The following is a 20,351-nucleotide window of genomic DNA, read 5'->3' as shown; positions in this document are numbered from 1 at the left end:
CACGCAGTTATCTGTCTGCCCTCCCAGCTCTCTGCTCTCACCTGCCACCTTTTATATCATCTTTTAGGGGCCGCAGGGCTGTTTTACCTGCTGGGAGGGCGCAGTTCACCCTCTCGAGAACCAGCCCTGGGTGCCGGGCGGGGGGAGAGGGGGGACAGTCCTCTCCTGAGGATGGGTAGGGACTATCAGCTTCCCAATCTCCAGAGGGCTCACCCTGTCTTCCCCTGGTGTAAGGAGGGGAGAATGATGCCACTCTGGAATTGTCACACTGTCCTGTTTTGTCACTTTACTCTCATTATCCCTCTCCGGGGACACTGTCTTCATGCAGTCTGCATCTGACATCTTTCAGGGCTCAGCACATGAGTCAGAGGTCTCAGGGGCCTCTCCAGCATGTGAAAATGCACCAAAAATGCAAAGATACCCTGATCAGCACGGGGTGCTCCCGCAGACAATGCAGGTGACTGGGGCTCATGGAAGGACCTGTGTCCACTCTTTCCCAGGTGTGACCTGAGCCTTCCCTGTGGCCTCCCGGGGCAAGAGGTGAGAGCCCTGGGTTCAGCTGGGAGGCTCTGCAGGAACCATGGCTGCTCTATAGCAATAACAGGACAGTCCAGGTGCCTTTACAGTCTAGTGAAAAGCAAAGACTCCACTGACATTAATGGCAAAGCACACGGAATTGTGGGAGCTCTGCTTTAGTGAATTTTTAAAACTCGAAGAAAGCAAATGTGACTCCCGGGTGGATTTTAAATGCTGCCGCTACACGCACATGTTCATTCTCTCCACGTTGGGAAGACTGGTAGGTCCCAGGGCATGGATGTTGAGGTGGGAACTGTGGGCTCGGTGTTTCTGTGGTTTCTCACTGACCCGGCTCTGTGGCTCCGGGGAGGCATGGAATTAACACCCAAATCATTCCTTGCATGCACTTTTCACCAGCTGTCTGTGTAAGATCTTAGGCGGAGAATGAGGAAAGCCGGTTTTCATTATATAACTGTATTCACGCACAGGTGTTCATGAGGAGCAGGTCCTTGTAACTCATATTTTCTCAAGGATATTTGTGATAGAAGAGCCCACTTCTCTTTATTGTGTTGACAGTTAAGAAATGTGTGCTATCTTAGACTTGCCTCCTAAGATATATTCATAACATCCAACGGACCCCAATTTTTAACTGAAATATTTTCCTAGAGGCATTGTTATTCTCATAGCTTGGTTCAGCCTTCTCAGCGTTAGTTTCTCAACTGTAAAATGGGAATAAAGCTCACAGGGTTATTCCTATAATTACATCACTGTAATATCAACCTGCATCTCCTTTGAAGCATTCACTTTAGGAGTGCTTTCTTGAACTTGGACTCAAAAAAAAAAATTGTCCAACCAACAGCATCTTATGAAACTGAAGCCAAAAGAACCTTAAGTCTATAAAGATTATACAGCTGTGGTGCATTTCCTACAACATGGGCATAAATACAACTAGACGAGTTGATTAGAAATGAGCCCAGGCATACAGTAACATGCAGATAACAGACGACGCCCCGCCCACCCCACCCCACCTTGGGTCCCGCCTCACTGCGCCTGGAGTTTCTGTTTATCTCTTCACATTGGGGTAGGTTTGGGGAGACAGGAAAGATGCTTGGGGACCACTTCTATGAAGCCAGCCCTCTAGAAAGACTTGAATTGAAACCTTCTCTATCTCACAATAAACTTATTGAAGCAAAAGATTTCACAATAATCCCATTACCTGTAAAAAATGCACTCAAGGGCACTACAGAAATAGCCAGTTTAGCATTTTAATATTGGAAGGAGTCTCTGAAGTTTGGGGAATGGCTATCTCTTCACTCACTGCCTGTTCTCAGTATAGTCTTTTATATAATTTTTAAATTTTTTCAATTACAGTAGATACACACTATTATATCAGTTTCAGGTGTGCCACATAGTGATTAGACATTTATATGCCTTACAGAGTAATCCAGCTCCCCATAAGTAGTACCTGCCTGGCACCATCCATGGTTGTTGCAATACCATTGACTGTATTCCCGGTGCTGTACTTGAACTTGCAGAAGCTCATCACTGTGAAATGAGCCATCTGTGATGGAGCGGGAGCTTGGTATGGGCTCATTGAGTGTGGTCACTTCTGGGCTCCTCAAGGGCCGCTGGCATCTTTACTCCTTTCCCTTCCCTGAACTTGGCAGTTTGAAGTGGACATACACATGTGTGGGCACCCACAGAAAGGTCTCTGTAATATGAGTGATGGTGGGTCACTGGACAGCTAGGAGTGTCTCCTGCACTACTCACCACCCATCCTGGTGACAGACACCTGGTGGGACGAATGAGAAAGGGACCAGCCAGCACCTAGGGCCCACCCTCTCCCAACCCTCACCAGCTCCCACATGGATCTCATTCTCACCAGCTCAGTGAGGAAGCTTTTCTTACTTCCACTGTACAGGAAACTGAGACTCAGACAGGTGAGTCACTTGCCCTAGGTCATGGGCAGGAGCTTGGATTGGGACCCAGGTCTCAACTGCCCTGTTTGCACTCTAAAGAGTTAGAATGATCTGTACTTGAACTTGCAGCTAGAAGCTAAAATGAGGCATGTGCAGTAGAAGCATCGCAGATGGCCCATGCATTTCACAGTGATGAGCTTCTGCAAGTTCAAGTTCAGCACTTTAAAGAGTTAGAACGTCCCTGGTTAAAATACCTAGAAGCCGTTTCCCCGCCACGCCTCCACCATGTCAGCTGCCCCGTTCCCGGGCGCTCACATGACGAGGGATGTGCTGATTTCTCAGGGTCTCCACCAAGAAAATAGGCAGAAATCTCAGAGCAGTGGGAGCATATTATAGAAATGAAGCCACACGGTTAGGTTGGATGGCTCTCCCATCAATCTTGAGGCTTCTACTGCACATGCTTCGTTTTAGCTTCTAGCTGACACAAATTGTGGATGATCCTGTACACATGGACATTTTCACTAATCCAGTGACTGTTCAGAAATCTCATCTAGAATTGAATTTCTGCCTTAGGAGGGTGTCCTGATATAACCTAAAAGTCCTTCCCACTTCCCACATGTTCATTGTTCATTATTTCACCCAAAGCTTCTGAAATTACCCAGAAATGCTTCAGAGTCAGCCTGGCTTCCATGCGGCATTCCACATGTTTACCAAGTCTTCCTCTTGCTCTCTCATTTTGATTAATTGCAACAGTGAGATGAAATGAAGATGACCCCCGTCTTCCGGCTCTTTGGTTTGCAGATGGTTCTTCTCATAGATTATAGAGCCCAGCTGCTGATGTGCAGTTCTCAGGCACAGTCACAGCAAGGAAGGCGGCCTTCCCAACCCCTCCTCCTGCCCGCAGTCAGACTGAGTGCAGAGTGCAGGCAACCGCCTGCCACGCCCTCTTCCCACTGCAGGGCCCCCCATGCAGGTCCAGTGCCCAGCGAGGATGCTCAGAGACCGTCTTCCCACAGATGGGGGCCCGCCACACATCACCTGTTACTTTGCTTTTCTTGTCTATCTTTTCCCGCCAGCATGTAAATTGTGCGTGTAAGGCTAGACTCTCCCTGCTCTAAATGGTACTTCGGTCTAATCTGTTTGTTTCCAAGAGCCACGAGTTTTCTAAATGTTGATTACAGTCCCCCCAAGGGTAGCCTAACGTTTTGCTCTGAAATGTGAGGAGGTTTTGATCAGAGACGCTGGCAGAATTATTATTTCTCTTCCAGGAGCCAAGGAAGCATTTGCAGCTAGATTTCAGCTGTGCTTCAGAGACCCTTCGCCCCAAAACACTCCCCCTTAGTCCACAAGCAACCCCCAAATATTCACTTGTCCCACGTGAGGCTTGTTTCCTGGGGGAAGTGTTGGGTGTTTCCTTCCCACGTCCCGCGTGGGTCAGGGTTCAGGAACTGGAAGCAGAGCCGCACACAAATGAATATGAAAAGACAAGAGATAATTTGGAAATATTGGGGGACCAGGCGGGCAAGTCCAACTCAAGGGGAAGGACTTCCTTCAGTGCTCAGGCCTCACCAAGCTTTTATTCATCTGGGATGCACCCCTAGCATAGCCCTTAGGCAGGCGACCCCATTAACAGGCAGACTAGCCCATCAGCAAGGATTTACATAATAATAAATGGGGGAGTAGTTTCAGCTACCACTGTCTGGACAAACAGAGGTGGCGCCTAACTCAGACCTTTGCTAGGGCTTCAAAGGCACCCAGCTTTCTGGGGTTCTCTGTCTATGCTTATCAGATAGTGAAGGCAATAAACAGTTTCCCACAGGGAAGGAGCATTAGGTTTAGTTTACCTGATAAATGAAAAGCCAGGGAAATGAAAAGATGGGGTGAGGGTCGATGAAGATGGAGACAGACGAGGCAGGGGACTGGGGAGAGCGGACGTGAGTTGGAGATGCTGCCGAGGTGAAAACAAAGATGGTGGCAATGGGAGACCCCCGAAAGTCCAAGCTGTCAGCTTTCATGAAGTTAACGTTGTTCTGTGCTTCGTTTAGAATAGACTAATTCTTATTCCTTAAACAGGGAGATAGGCCCACAAATGGTTGGGCCGATGCCATTCCATGTATTCTATGCAGATTACAAGTTCTCAATATTTAGTTAGAACCCTGCATGGAATCAGAGAGTGACAGCTACTGTCCACTCATTCATGCTCTCTGACTACAGTTTGGACCCCATGAGGGCAACACGATGTCTGTCTTCCCCTTTCTGTACCCATTCCTATCAAGGAAAGTCATGTATGTGCCCCAAACCTCAGTCTCTTCAGTGACATCACCCCAAAAAGATGTTTTTGTCTAATTTAAATAAATGGGGAAGGTAGACGGTAGACTCCCATTTCATTCTGAAATGATCAGCAAAGCTGTACTTGCATTTTTAAAAGCATACACTTTAAAGTATTGTTTTTTTCACTCTCCTCATGAAACATGAGGGATTCATATGATTCTTCAAAGCTAGTGCATTTGTCACCACTAGAACCATGTCTTTGATTTACGGGCACATTATCACTGCTTTCATCTGGGTTGTTTGAAGTCCAGCACTTTCAGACTCCCTCTGTGCAGGCTCCCTCTGGAGCTGTCCCCTGCCCAGCGCTCATCTTTGCACTGTCGAGGGGGTGGCTGTGTGCTCTGCACCTGTGCCGGCTCGGGGACCCCCACACACGGGGAGGTGAACTGTCAGGTGTCCTGGCTTCTTTCTCTCCGGTCGTGAGGACCAGCCGTGTGCCCACTGATGTCCTTCTGAGAAGAGCATCCACATCCTTCATTCGTATGGATGAGGCCCCAGGGCAGCGGTGCCTTTGGGGAAATCCAGATGCCAGCTGACAGCTTCCTCTTTTCTGAAGGCGGCCTTCAGGGGACGCGCTGCCTTTCACTCAGACACGGGAATTTAAAAACCCCCCTCCCCATTTTTAGGAAAAGATTCACTTTTGTGACCTTGGAAGGAAAACTGTTCTGTGTTCCGCAGGAAGTTGGGACCCACGTGTCCTTTTATAAAGGAATGCATCGTGGAAAACTACATGTGTAGCTGTCCACAAAGCCCTATCGCTGCGCCCAGGTGGGCAGGTGTGTGGATGGACGTTGGGTTAGTGCAGGTGCAGGGATGCGGTGGGATCCAGAGTGTGTTTGGAATGGGTTTAAGCTAAATTATTCAGTTTTGTGCCTTTTTGGGCGGGGGGAAAACCTGTTAATTTGCTGTTAGTGTTTGGGTTAGGAAATATTAACAAAAAATACATACTTTTTTAAAAAATCCAACTTTATCTCCCCCGGAAATTCTGCAGATTCTTGGCATACTTGTCTGATAAGCCACCCTTGGTCTGATCTTGAGGTTTCTGTGCTCACACGATTCCCTGGGCAGCGGCACAGACTTGTTACCTTTCACTTGTAGGCACCTCTGTGCATCTCAGTTGTTTCCTGATGTGGCCCCTGACAGTGAGCTGTGACCCCCGCTGTATGGGTGTGATTGTGTAGAAACAGCCCCCGAGATTGCTGGGGATGGCCTGATGATTTTGCAGATGAGGAAACACCCCGACATGTATTTGTTACTGAACAACACTGAGATCGGCAGCTCCCCTATATCCTAGCCATTTTCGTGGGACCACTAGTAAGATGTCCGTTGTGTCTTGAGTTTGGGGTTTTAGTTTTCTCTCTTCGGAAAGGGATTACAGCACATCTCACAGGAATGCTGTCCTGATTGAAAAACAACACGGAAAATTCTAAACTCGCCAGCTTTCAGCTCACACCTTCTCTTTTTCTTTCAGCCTCTGCAGCTGACTCGGTGCGGGATGGGGAACCACGTGGGGAAGCGGGAGATCTGTGCTGAGAAGGCCCATAAGGTAGGAACGAGGGGCTCAGAGACCTGGGGGTGCACGTTTACCTTGTCCTCTGAGTGGGCGCTGTGGCTCCGGGCTTTCTGCTCACACCAGCAGACTGTTACCCTCCAGCCCCTAGCAATTCCAGGGCAGCGCTCGGCCGCCGCTACTGCCCGAGCTCTGGGCCTGGACTTCAGACCACCATGGTCTCTGCCGCCCAGTGCTGGGGCCTCTGCAGCCCTTCCCACCCCCTTACTGTGGAATGTCTTCAAAATGCAGCCAGACAGGAAACGTGGAAATAAACTCCATCCAATCCTTCTAAGCTGCCGAAAGTCATCTTTGCATTTCCAGCACAGCCCTCGCCATTTCCCGCCTATTTCACAGGCACCAGCTCCACTCGGTTCTGATTCTCGGCTTTGGCCTGGTTCCCGGGAGTGTCAGCAAAGAGTGGCTCTCAGCCCTCTGCCTGCTGAGCCGGGCAGTACCATCCACGCCCACTGCGGGGACAGGAGCACCAGGGGGACTGAGACCCAGGCCCTTCCCAACCCCAAATCCAGCATCGCTGTTCTCTTCCCGCCTCACTCTCCTCCTGCACTACCTGCTAAAACCAGCTGCTGCCACTGTAACGATGTCACAGAATGGAAAGCAGAATCACTAAGCAATGGAAGTCCTTCCGGTCCCCCAGACTCCAGCCTGGAGCATCGTGTGATGGGGCCATGGTGCCTTTGAGCCCCAAATTCACCCCAAAACTTGACATTTCTGAGTTGATCGCAGTGCGTTGGCAGTTGTTGGAGACCCGTCTGTATAATTTCCACTTTCTTAGGCAAGTCCCGTAAACAAGTTTTGTGGGGTTTTTTTTGAGAACTCAGATAATTCGTAGGTTAACCATATAATCTATACTTAAGAGCTTAAGGAGCTGAAATGTAGGAAGCATTTCCCCACAGACATGTACCGGCCTCCTCTGATACTCAGCTGCACAGAAACATCTAGACAAGGAGGCGAGTTCTTAGACTGCTAGGTGCACGCAGACTTCCCATTGTACCGCACCTACCAGAGTCTCAGGCTCACTCTCTTTTCCTCCTGTTATCTCTCTCTCTATCTCCACCTCCACCTCCCTCACACACACGCCTAAGGGGTTCCTCTCGACTTCAGTTGCAAAACAGGAGACTGTGTTTCATGAGCACCAGGTGCAGTAAAAGGGCACTGCCGTGTTCTGACCCCCCCCCCCCCCCCCCCCCGCCCCGGGCAGACACAGCTGCAGGGGATCTGTTCTGGTGGGAATGTTCTGTCTGTGTCACCCGATGTGTAGTCATTCGACACACCTGGCCCGGAAGCGCATGGCGTGTGGCTGGTCCACCTGAGGAACCACATTCTTAATGCTATTTATTTTAAATGATTTAGATTTAAATAGCTGTGTGTTCAAGTGACAGCGTGGCCCCTCTGGATATACATCACCCCTAAGGTGCCCAGAACCCTGCTTTTCAAGTAAAATAAACTGAGTGTAAAATCTTTAGCTGTTCTCTTCTACTTTCTGACAATTTTAGTCTTTTTGAAAAGAGGTTTGTTGCAATGTATTTCAAAGGGAAATATGACGTGGTGTTTGGAGAATATCCCAGGAGCGTTAACACTTCCTTCCCATGAGCCATAGGCTCTTCTCGTTTCAACGCTGGGATACAAAGCACTGCGTTCCTCTGTTTAGGAACATGGTATCTCGTGCCTTTTAATCATTGCTTCAGTGTTTAAAAGAAAATCAACCTTGTGACTTTAGGTTTCTCTTCCTGGGTTTGTAACAACACTGTAAAGACTAGGAGACAGAGTGTGTTAAGTCACAATTCCTGCAGGCTTGAAGCAGGAGTATCGTTTCCTGAGTATCACAGAGAACCCATTTGGACGCATCTCCCCTGCATCACTGAGTTGTCATGTGACCTGGCGGATTGTGTTGCCTGCTCCATAACAGGTTTTTCAAAATATAAAAATATTTTGAAGCTTCTGTCTTCTCATAACTATAACCTGAGTTACTTGTATTGTCAGTTATGAAACCAGGGGAAGGTCTGTGGCCTGAAAAGCATAATTTCTCCTGCAAGTGCATTTGCAGGAATATCATGTTCACACTCTTGACGAAGTGAAGAATGGATCGCATTGATCTTGCTGACCGGCGTCTATCTGCACCTGTAGGTATGAAATTCTTGAGACGCATTTAGTTGGTTATTAAAGTTCATGTGACTGGTTTTAATGCTGGCAGAGTGGAAACAGGCTTTAGCAAGATTCGGTTCTGCAGCTCCTAGAGCGAGTCAGAGCAGGTTTCTGTGCGGGGCTTCCCCCTTCGATCACAGCAGTAGCAGAGCTCAGACCAGGGACCATTCCTTCTGCAAGGCAGGTTTGTCCCTAAATTTAGAGCGAGGAAACTGAAAGGCAGGTGCAATCAGAGTCCTAAAAAATTCTTCTCTTTCACTTCTTAACCTCACTGCATTGGTATACACATTAAACCCTGTTTTTACTTAAGAAGCTTTTATTTTGCCCTGACCGGTTTGGCTCAGTGGATAGAGCGTCAGCCTGTGGACTCAAGGGTCCCGGGTTCGATTCTTGTCAAGGGCACATACCTTGGTTGCGGGCACATCCCCAGTGGGGAGTGTGCAGGAGGCAGCTGATCGATGTTTCTCTTTCACCAATGTTTCTAACTCTTTATCCCTGTCCCTTCCTCTCTGTAAAAAATCAATAAAATATATTAAAAATAATAAAAGAAGAAGCTTTTATTTCCACCTTCTCTTAAGTATGGAAGATGTCAGAAGATGGATAGTAGTGAAATAAGTAATGATAGTGTCTGGCTTTGACTCTGCTAGCTGGGGGCGGGACCCTGTTCCCCACTTTACACGTGGGCACTCATCTATAGTCACAGAGCCTCTGGGCTGTGACTTCATGTGATCAAGGACACTTCCTGTGTCCTCTGACGCCATACAAACAGGTCGAGGAAGGAGTCCCGGGGTTGAATTCTCAGCTCTGTGAGATTCATACTTTTCCTCTGGGGTCCTCAGTGTTGAGTAGCAAGCATTTTCTCAGCCTTTATTTATAAATCCACTCACGTTCATCAGTCTAGCCGTTAGAGAGAAGAGTCAAAGTCTTCCAAAATTTTAATTTCCCACATTTCAAAAGCCAATCCTGGGCCTTGGCACTGAGCCACACGCGAGCTCCACAGAGGTCTGGCCGCCAGCGTGGGCGGGAAGGGCCCTGATCCTCCCCATCGTTGCCCCCCTGAGACACGTGCCCAGCCAAAAGCCACTGGGTCCTGGCTGTTGAGTGCAGATGTTGTTGGTTTTTAATGGCTTTTGCTGAAATAGAATTCACATAACATAAGATGTACTCATTCAAAATGTATAAATCAATGTGGGTTTTTTGGCATATTCATAGGATTATGCAACCAGCACAGCAGTCTAATTTTATAACATTTGTTTATCCCTCAAAGAAACCCTCCTGCCCATTAACTGTCACTCCCCACTCCCCACCCCACCCGACTCCCCATCCTGACTCAACCACTAATGTGCTTGCAGTCTCTATAGATTTGCCTGTCTTGGACACTTCATATATGTGTAATCATGCACATATATGATTTTTGTGTGTGTCTGGCTTCTTTCCTGGAGGATCGTGTTCTCAGTGTTCATCCACATTGTAGCACACGTCAATGCTTCATTCCTTTTCAGTACCGAGTAACATTCCATTCTAGGAATTTACCATTCATTACTTGGTGGGCATTTGAGTTGTCTCCACCTGTTGGTATTATGAATAATGCTCCTAACAACATCCATGTGTAGTGTTTTGTGTGGACATATGCTTTCATTTCTCTGGGGCATATACCTGGGGGTGGATTTGATGAGTCACATGGTACTTCGAGGCTGAACTTTGAGGGCCACCGGACTGTTTCCACAATGGTCTCCCACCGTCCTGGCTGATGAGTGTCTTGACTTTTGCACATCCTCGCCTATGATTATCATTATTATTATTACAGTCTTTTTTATCGTATCCACCCTCGTGGTGTGAGGTGGGACCGCAGCCTGGCTTCCATTTGCATTTTCTTAACGAATAACGATGTTGAGCATCTGTTACATGCTTACTGGCCATTTGTGTGTCTTCTTTGGAGACATGTCTGTTCCGATTCTTTGCCCATGTTTTTAATTGGGTGGTTTGTTTTTCTTTGTTGAGTTGTAGGAGCACTTTACATATTCTGGGCACTAGACCTTTACCGGGCGTACAATCTGTAAATGCTTCCTCCGCTTCTCTGAGCGGATGTTTCACGCTCTCGGTGGTGTCTACGGACGCACGAGTTTCTGATTTTGAAGTCCAGCCTCCCAGAACGTCTTCTGTTGCTTGTGCTTTAAGAGCATATCTAAGGCTCACATCTGAGAAACCATTACGGAGGCAGCACTGCTTTTCATGACTCCATTCCATCTGGTTCTCACCCTCAGTCAGTCTCTAATCCTTGTCATGCTGTCCCTGCTCTGCAATTGTTCTTTTAAAAGTAGCGTTTTGATGACTTATAATGTGTCTTTATGAAAAGCACACAAATAAGTGGATTTGTAGGTTTTGCTTCCTCTCTGATGCTTCCCTTTGTCTGGACAAGTGGCTCTCAACCAGGGTGCCCCCTCCCGTCCCGGGTGGGACATTTGCCAGCGTCCAGTTGTCACAGCGGCAGGGTGCCCCGAGCCGCCCATGGGTAGAGATCAAGATGCTCCTCAACATCCCACAACACACAGGACAGCCTACACCATGACCAGGGCTGACCCAGCCCAGAACCTCACCAATGCCAGTGTCAAGAGGCCTGGGCTGGACAGGCCACGGCTGCCCGTGCACGGACGTCCCCGTCCTGCCCTGACCCTGTGTGAGAGGAGACCTGGCTTCACAATGAGCCCGTTCACATGATCCCAGTCTTCATGTCTCTTCATGTTCTTTACTTTGATCCCGAAAGCTTCAGTGTTTTGCTAGAATCCTTTGTTACTTATCCAAACCCAGCTTACAGCAAGAATAATTGTTTTTTAAGAAACAAACCAAAAATGTTAAGTAATAAGCTCTACATTGTAAGAAGAGTTTTTATTACACACACACACACACACACACACAAACACACACCCAGTGGAAGGACTGAGATTTGACCCCAAACACAGGCCATGCAAAAGGAGGGTGACCCTGCCCCCTGCATCCCAGGCAGGGTCCCCGACTCACTGGATCTTCTCCCTTGGGACCCCTGATGTCCTAGAACAGTGAGAAGAGCCTGACTCCACTCTCCTGAGGCCGTTCAGTCCAGTTGGGATCTCTGGTTTGAACTAATGCGATTTCCTCTGGATCTGATGGAAGCAAGTCCTCCCTGAGAGCAGACGCTCGCCTGGCTGTGATGGACACCCCGCCGGCTGCCGGGGGCTCTGAGTGCCTCTTTGCAGATAACATTTATCATCCCGACCATACCAGAGGAGGCATTTGAAAGGCACTTTTTTTTTTTTTTAAGAAATGCAGGAAATATCCACTCCTCTATTTAAAGAGAATTTACAAACCCTTCCAACACTAAAGTCGACAAATTCCATTCCACGGTTTCCTGTTCAGGTCGGTGCATGGAACCAGTGAAGATGACAAAGGCTGTGAGCTCAGCTTGCACCAACGATGCACAGGAGGGGAGAGGCCTTGGGCCCATTGAGGAGTCCAGGGGGGGAACAGGGCTGCACTGCACTCTGGGTAGTGGCAGGAGGGGCACCAGACAGGCATAAGGAGGGGGGATGGGGCGGACACCAAACATGCAGTGGGGTTTGAACGCTGTGCTACTCCAGGACTCATCCTCTAAGCAGAGAACGGATCAACCAAACAAGACATGTTAATCACACAGGAATGAAAACCATTGTGTAAAAAATAAGGTACTGGGGATGCAGCAAACTACTTAATTTATAGTGATTATTGTGCCAATGCTATTGAATAATAAATTTCATCTCTATAGGAAAATATTTAAATCTTCCTTAATCATAAGAATTTTTTCTCATTGCATGTTCCCCTAAAATGATTATGGAAAAATAAGTGGGCTCTTACTAGGTCAGCCCTCACATACTTAGGCTGATGGAACGGAAAATTGGCACAAACATTTTGAGGAGAAAGACCATAATGGCTTCAAATGCATTTACCTAGCAGACACTGGCAGCCACAGACACATTTGGGAATGAGGACACTTGGGACAATGACACGATGGGGGTTCCTGGGTCATGGGGTCGGGCCCTCCGTTGTATACCTGAGTGTTTACAACTTGTGGGAAGCTTTTATTTCTTTATCAGGAAAATTCCATTGCATTTGACACACATCATCTTGGTTTTGTTTGTTTTGCTTGTAGGCATTTTGCTTATTAAAAATGTGTTAGTCACAAGGATATTTTTATGTTCGTGGGATGGCAACAGTGTCAGGTCTCAGGAACAAGCTTCTTGTTTGAACAGAAATTAGTCACTAGATTTCCCCGAGCAACACGTACTTCCCCTGCCCGTCCAACCCACCGTGTGCGCGTCACTGATATTGAGGGATAAGATCCAAGGTGGGGGTGAAGCTTGAGGTCCTGCCCCTGACCTCCACTCTGGGCCCCACCTGAGGCTGCTCTAGGTTAGGTGGACGCGGTGTGGCTACAGGACAGAGTCCGCACAGGGCGGGGTACGATGCAGGTGCCTCTGCCATCCGGCCTGAGCCATGGACCTGGGAAGCTGGAACCACATGCCCAACCTCCAGCCTTTGCTTTAACTTCCAGCTTTTACTCTGAACCTGGAATACCCTCCCCTCGGAGACTCACCATTACTTACCATTAAGGAGGAAAAAACACTCCCAGTTCTCATTGGAAGACGGGGTAGGTTGGAAGGGGTGACCTGGTAGACACTAAAGCACAAAAAACTACATCCACAGTGATTATAATGGTAGCTACATGGTAATTATTAATTAGTCCTCAAATGAAACTATTATTTTGTACTTAGTGAAGAATATGACTGATATCAGTGTAGAAGCCAGATGTGAAACAAATACATGTGACAAGAATGTATAGCTGACGAAAGAAACTATCAGGAAATTCTTTCTGTTCCAAGTTGCACTCTCTTCCAAAACGAAACAGGTAGATATGAAACCGTGTCTCTTAACCCACCGTTGGTGCCCGCTGCCGAAACAGAAATTGTCTATTTTGAACTACTCTTAAATAGGATAAAACTGAACAGTTTTCTCTCCAGCACATGCTGGGTGCCAGGCGCTGTGAGCTGTGGGGACAGAAAGGTGCATAAGGCAAGGTCCCCATTCTTAACAAACATTCAGTGTCACAGGGAGAAAAGAATAGAGAAACAGGGTGTCTGTGACCATGTCAGATCTCCGGGGTAGGGGGTCAGGAAGGACACTGGACACAGGAAAGCCACTGAGGGGACCTGGCCGGGTGGGGTCAGAGTTCCCAGACCTCTGCCTTCTCCAGGCTCCAGAGGCAGCGGAGGGGAGCTCCCGGGGGGGCGGGGGGTGGTGCGAGGGAGGTGTACAGCAGGTTTTTGTGGCTTGTCCTCTAAGGACAGCTGTGGCTGTCTGTCCCAGCTCCCAGGAGGGTCCTTGCCTGTCCCGCATCCCCAGCAACACTGAGAATGTTTTCAACTCCGTCAGTATGTTAGAAACATAGGGTTGGAGTGAGGGTCAGCTCATTACCTTATCGGGGATGATATTCAGTTTATTGTGTATGAAAATATATCCCCTGGAACAGGAGAAGGACTCGAGCTCGGGGCGAGAAAAGAAGCAGGAGCTCATGATCCTCTACAGCAGCGGTTCTCAACCTGTGGGTCGCGACCCCTTTGGCGGTCGAACGACCCTTTCACAGGGTCGCCTAAGACCATCCTGCATATCAGATATTTACATTACGATTCATAACAGTAGCAACATTACAGTTATGAAGTAGCAACAAAAATAATTTTATGGTTGGGTCACAACATGAGGAACTGTATTTAAAGGGCCAGAAGGTTGAGAACGACTGCTCTGCAGTAAACCCTCCTGAGCCAGGACTGAGCAGCGGAACTGGGACTGTTCCGGAGCCCAGGACGGACGTGAGGACAGAAGCGCGGTAAATTATTTTGATGATAAAACACTTTGTTTTGTTTTGTTTTCCAGGAGGGCGAAGCCTCCAGAGGGGAGTCTGAGAAAAAGAGGAACCTCCGAGAACTCTCCCGGGAGCCCTCGGGGGACAGCGACGTGTTTGGTACGTGACACACTGACTGGGAGCGGTGGTTTCACAGGACGGCCGTGTGCAAAGGCACTGCCACCCGGAAGGTTTAGTTTCTCTAGTTACCTGGGCGATCTGTGAATCTGCTGTCCTTATTGACAATGCGATTCTCCAGAGGCAAGGGAGGCAAGCCCTTCCTCACCTCACAATCCTCTCACGCCCTGTCCGCTTGGGGCCCGGGATCCATCCCCACCTGCTTCTTGCCTGTTTTGTTTTATTTTGGGTGGATTTCCCCGATTTTCCACTCTGTGCGATATTTCTAGGAGTTGATCGTTCGTGTGTGGGCATTCGAAAGCCGAACACTGCCCGTAAAAAATCACTAACGAGGAAGTGAAATTGGCCCAAAGCCTAGATACTATGGTGTTTATTTTAACTACAAAGAACGAGTGTTGGGAAGTAACTGTTTCCTATAAAACTGCTTGTTCGTGGTGCCCCAGGGACAAAAGTTGCCTTTACATGTAGTCCCCTCTGCTGCCGGGGCAGAATGGACAGGTTCTCACGTGGTTTTCACGTGAAGGCTCTTAGCTCCACTGTGGCCTCATGACAGTGACACACAGTGGTTCACCTGGGACCCCATAGGTAGGCGGACACTCCAGAGATCTGCCTCGTATTCCTGAAGCAGAGAGAACAGGGCGGGGTGAAGCCTAGGGTCCCCCTGGTCTATCCAAGAGGAACAGAGCATGACATACATACACATATGTGTAACAGAAATACCATGTAATGTGAACAAGGTCTGTAATAGGCCTTTCCCTTCATGATGAACATGGTACAAGTCCCACGGCTCTTTCAAAGGCAGCCCTCTGTCCCCTTCTCCAAAGATGCATATTCGACTTGGAGAATTATTACCTAGAGTTGAATGCGAAAACCAATGGAAATGCAAACATTCCAATCATATTACAAACTCAGATTTGTCTTTTCCTGGGAAGAATATGCAGACTCTGCCTGTTTGATTTCCCGTGACTTCCCGATGCCTGGAGCTTCGAGCTGCTCACACGTCAGCCGGACGAGCGCACCCACACCTGCCATGCTCCTGGCCACTGGGCACCTCCACAGCACCTCCTTGGCATGCACAGCCCATACTAGGTTAAGGTTGAGTCACAGCAGGGGGAAGTGGGAGGATCCGACGATGTCCTCACTTCATGTGACCTTGAGCAAGGTGGGCCAGATGCCTGGTGGGTTCCATCACTCTGCCCACCAACTCTGAGCAGTGCAGACGGTGAGGCCCCGCAGAGCTGCCCACATCTGCTTTTGAACCTAATAGTCCCCGTTCCTCATGCTCCCCTGGAATCCAGAAAAATCCCCATCTGCAGATGCTCAGTAACCCTGGCTGCGTGAAAGGAGCTCAGTAACCCTGGCTGCCACCTCACTGCGTAGTCTTGGAAAATCTACGTGTGAATTCTCTTTAAATTATGGAATATTCCACAAACGTCACTGAGAATGACATCAACAGGCCCCTCCCACTTTACAAAAAAGGCCTCTTCTTGACCAAACAGAAACCCCCTGAATGTGACAGGGAGCCAAGTCTTCGTGATGTTCTCTGAGCCACGTGGGTCATCAGCATTCCTTTCAGGATAATGTCCCAGCCCCTGCGATTCATTGTGTCCCCGTGTCAGGAGAACCGGGGGCTGTGAGAGATAAGCAGGAGCCGTTGTCTGTCACTGACTCATTGCTGCGGGTCACAGGCCTCCGGGTCTCAGTGTTGTACCTTTGCCAGTCAGAGTCAGCCTGAGAACCCAACTGGGGACGTTAGCGAGTGCGCGGCCGGGCTGAGGAGGGCCGGCACCGGTGCCGCGGGGCGTGCTCCAACCACAGGTTGCACAAGGAGACAGACACACTTACTCATCAGTGTTCTCTAGAGTTTCATTTACTTTTCCATTTCCTGGGAAAATCCCTCTGAAGGGTTGTCGCAGATCTAAGCAAACGACACACCAGGGCATGTTTTAAATATCTTTCTGTGACTGGTTTTCTGACAGTGACACTCCAGAGTGGCTTTGCCTGCTACCGAGGAGGAAGAGAACATGTTAAGGGTGTTGTCCGAGCTTTGGGGAAGCAGGTTTTCTGCGGTAGGCCTGTCACACGCTTTTTTTGAAGCTCACACCCCACACGTGACAGACACTGTTCTTGTCATTTGAAAACCAGGCAGGAAAGGCAGTGACGTATCCCTGCCCTGCCCCTCCCAGTTCCCCAGGCATGGCTCCGCTCAGGTCAGTGAGGTGAATGGAAGCCTTGGGTCTCCCTCAGTTATGCTGACAGGAGAGAAGTCCCCAATAGAGGGCACCCCTGCTCTTTCCGGAACCCCTGGGCTCCTTCCGGAGGGGACCCAGGTCTCCAGGTCAGAGCTGTAAGGATGGGTTTGTCCCACTGGAGGGGCAAGGGCAGGCCTACAGGGTCCTGGGGAAGAACAGAAAGTAGCACCTCCGTGCTTCCACCGATAGCACCTTACAGGGCTCAGTCCTGTGCAAAAATCAGGGCAAAATTCTACTGAAATCATTAGAAAATGTCCACCAGTTCATTGCTCAAACAACGGAGCTAGAATTACCTCGCTGGTCCTGTGGCTCCAACAACAGAACAGCCCGTGAACTGCCCCCTGCGTGATGGGGAGAGGGGTGCCCGTGGGCAGAGGCCCCGCTCACTGTCTACACCCAGATGCGGGCCTCTCAGAAACCCATCGTGACCTATAACAGTCTTTGTACAAACTTGGTATTTAATTATTTGCATGTGCTGTTTTCTTCTTTTGCTTGATTTTCTGCTTTGAGGCTCATTTTCCTGAAGATGATGAGGTCACTAGGGCCTGGCCTGTGGCATCTGCAAGTGATGGAGTGTTTGGGGGACACCACTTCACCCTGAATCTGTCCCCTTCTGTCCCTAAGACAACCTCTGCAAACTGTTGTGTTCACAAGGTCCTGTACCTTGACCGCGTGTCCTGAGGCCCAAGCTCTTAACTAGAGAGTTCTGCCTCTAGGCTGCTGCTGAATAGGTGATGTGCAAGCATATGTGTGTGTGTGTGTGTGTGTGCGCGTGCGCACACGCAAGTGTGCGTGCATGGAGTGTGTGCATGCATGGAGTGTGCATGTGGACATGCACATGTGTGTGCACATGTGTGGGTGTGTATGCAGGTGTGCACTGTATGCATGTGTGTACATGTGTTGCACGTGTAGTGTGTGCATGCAACTGTTTGTGTGTGCATGTTTGTGCACATGTGTGGTTGCATATGCAAATGTGCTAACGTGTGCATACATTTGTATGGTATATCTGCACACATGTGCATATAATAATCTTTCCACAGACAAAATACCTCTGACACTGTTGCTTTGTTCTTTGAATTATGAGATGCCAAGACTACTTTCACTCCAGTGTTTCCATATAAACGGAGTCCATGGACATGGGTTGTTGGTGTACTGGTAGTTGTTCTGAGCTGTAAACATGAATCCACATGGTGGTGAAACCAGGACCATGCTGTCCTGTGGGTTGAGCAGTCTGCTCCCCATTAAGGAGCTCCATCTCCTGAGTCCTCAAATGTACGTCTCTGCCCTTCCGATCCCCCTGATGAGAGGACCACCCTGCAGGTGTCCCCAGTGACCACAGAGACAGGTGGGGACTCTGGCTGGGCAGTGTCCTTGCAAACACCAGAGGCCCTGCCGGCATCCCCGCTCCCTGAGGCCACACTGATCTGTCACGGGGGAAACTGGTGTCCTGGCTTCTGTTGGGCTTTCAACACTTTGGAAACAAAAGTCCCTTTCTCACATTCTAAAGAGAGACAAGATGTGTCTCCAAGCAGGGTGTGGGCTCACCCAAGCTCCCAGCACGTTCTCTGTGTCTCCACAGGTGAGGAGGGGGGTGCCCAGCCCAGGAAAGAGGCCGGGCAGTGGGCAGCACGGCTGTGTGCTGGCAGAGAGGGCCCTGTGCAGGGAGGTGGGAGGGGCGGGGCTCGCCTGCTGTGTCCTAGGTTGGCAGAGCACACGCTGTCCCGCTAGGTCCTGGACCGGATAAAGCTGTGGTCCAAAGGAGGCCAGTTCCCAGGGTGGTGACTCAGCAGTGCACCCTGGGAGAGAGGAGGCCACCGCTGCCTGTCCCGTGTGCCCATCCGCAGGTCCTGGCCTTCAAAATGACATGTGCGCTAGGGGTCACTTAAGGCCAACAGAGCCACAATGGGCCAGCTGAGCATCCTCCAGAACAAAGCGATACAGACCTCACCAAGGCACAAGTGGCAGCTGTGATGGGCGTGGCCGGTGGGCAACAGCCTGTCCCAGCTTGAGACCCAGGACTCAGCACCCCATTGAAAGCACCCACATTAGGTTTCCATCAGTAATAGTTACTATTTCTAATCTCACCCCACACCCAGGGGAATTTGTCATGTGGACTGGGAGCTGCAGTGTGGCTGTGGGACTCTTCTCCCAATTCCTCAGCCACCAAGTCCCCTGGGCTGGTCAGTGGCCAAGAGAAGGACAGTCCCTGCAGAGGGCCCAGTCCTGGGCAGGCAGCTCTCCTCACCTCTCCCAGCTGAGTCCCCACCTCCACCCCCTGCAGTTTGGGAGGTGCCTTAACCCATGACGAATTAAAATAAGTGAATCCTTGCTTCTCCAATGAATCCTTGAGTTGGTGAGCCACACCTCTCCTTCCTCTAAGAGCATTGCCATCAATATTTGCTAAACTAAAGAAACAAGTCTTTTAAAAGGAAAATGAGCCCTGGCTGGTATGGCTCAGTTGGGCATCTTTCCGTGCACCGAAAAGTTGTTGGTTCAATTCCTGGTCAGGGCACATACCCAGGTTACAGGTTTGATCCCTGGTGGGGGCACATACAGGAGGCAACCAATCAGTGTTTCTCTCTCTGTATATCTCTCTCACCCTATCTCATCCCCTCTCTCTAAAATGAGTCAAACATATCCTCACATGAGGATTTAAAAAATCAAAATAAGACAATCCCCAGCTCTGGTTCTGACTGAATATAGCCCTGCTCACATACCTGCCCCAAGATGCATGGGGTCGCACCTGCCTTCAGAGATCAAAGGCTTTGATGAGAATCAGGTCCCTGGCTCTGCCTGGGCTCTGCCCTGTGCCACTGCTGAGCCATCATGGTGTCACCATGCTCCATCAGTGCTGCTGGGCCCTGATCCCCCCACACCTGTTCCAGCAGGTGACCTCGCAGCCCCTGAGCTGTGGAGACAGTGGCAGGGGGCTTTTAAAGCACACAATGGATGTGACACGCTCTTAGCAGAATAATTTTATCATTAAGAATGTGAAGGCAATTTAGAGCTGCCTGTATCAGTCACCAGCAAGTGAAATGTAGGTAAATTGGTGTAATTTTGGCACATTGAATCAGAATGTTTCATTAGGTAGATGTAGTGCATCCAGGCCCTTCTTATTTCTCAGGGCTCGGTACAACCATTTTCTCATTCTATATATAATCTATACTAATAAAATGTAATATGCTAATTAGACCGGATAGGCCGGACGTCTTCTGGATGTCCTTCCGGACAAAGCCATGGTGGCGGGGGCCGAGGCAGAGGCAGTTAGGGGCAATCAGGCCAGCAGGGGAGAGCAGTTAGGGGCGATCAGGCCAGCAAGGAAGAGCGGTTAGGGGCGATCAGGCAGGCAGGCAGGTGAGCGGTTAGGAGCCAGCAGTCCCAGATTGCGAGAGGGATGTCCAACTGCCGGTTTAGGCCCGATCTCGCAGGGGTCCCGGATTGGAGAGCATGCAGGCTGGGCTGAGGGACACCCCCCCCCCCCCCGTGCACTAATTTTGTGCACCAGGCCTCTAGTCCTATATAATAAAAGCCTAATATTCTAAGTGTCCAGTAGTCCAGTTGTTCAATGCTAA

General features: G+C 49.4%; 1 protein-coding gene across 5 annotated transcripts in view; it reads left to right on the top strand.

Annotated features, from left to right (window-relative positions):
• MBP (myelin basic protein) overlaps nucleotides 1-20,351 on the top strand; it is a 72,424-nt gene that overhangs the window by 11,911 nt on the left and 40,162 nt on the right. For all 5 annotated transcript variants that reach the window (XM_070420484.1, XM_070420481.1, XM_070420480.1 and 2 more), the window contains 2 exons: nucleotides 6,238-6,312; nucleotides 14,422-14,509. In XM_070420484.1, the coding sequence (XP_070276585.1) occupies nucleotides 6,262-6,312; nucleotides 14,422-14,509 (139 nt within the window). In that variant the 5' untranslated portion in view covers nucleotides 6,238-6,261. The remainder of the gene's footprint in view (nucleotides 1-6,237; nucleotides 6,313-14,421; nucleotides 14,510-20,351) is intronic.

This window comes from Myotis yumanensis, unplaced genomic scaffold (genome assembly GCF_028538775.1).
Source record: "Myotis yumanensis isolate MYYU_CA2020_CCGP unplaced genomic scaffold, mMyoYum1.0.hap1 SCAF_7, whole genome shotgun sequence".
Classification (NCBI taxonomy): Eukaryota; Metazoa; Chordata; class Mammalia; order Chiroptera; family Vespertilionidae; genus Myotis; species Myotis yumanensis.
Note: the sequence above shows the minus strand (reverse complement) of the source record. Positions and strands in the feature narration are given on the sequence as shown.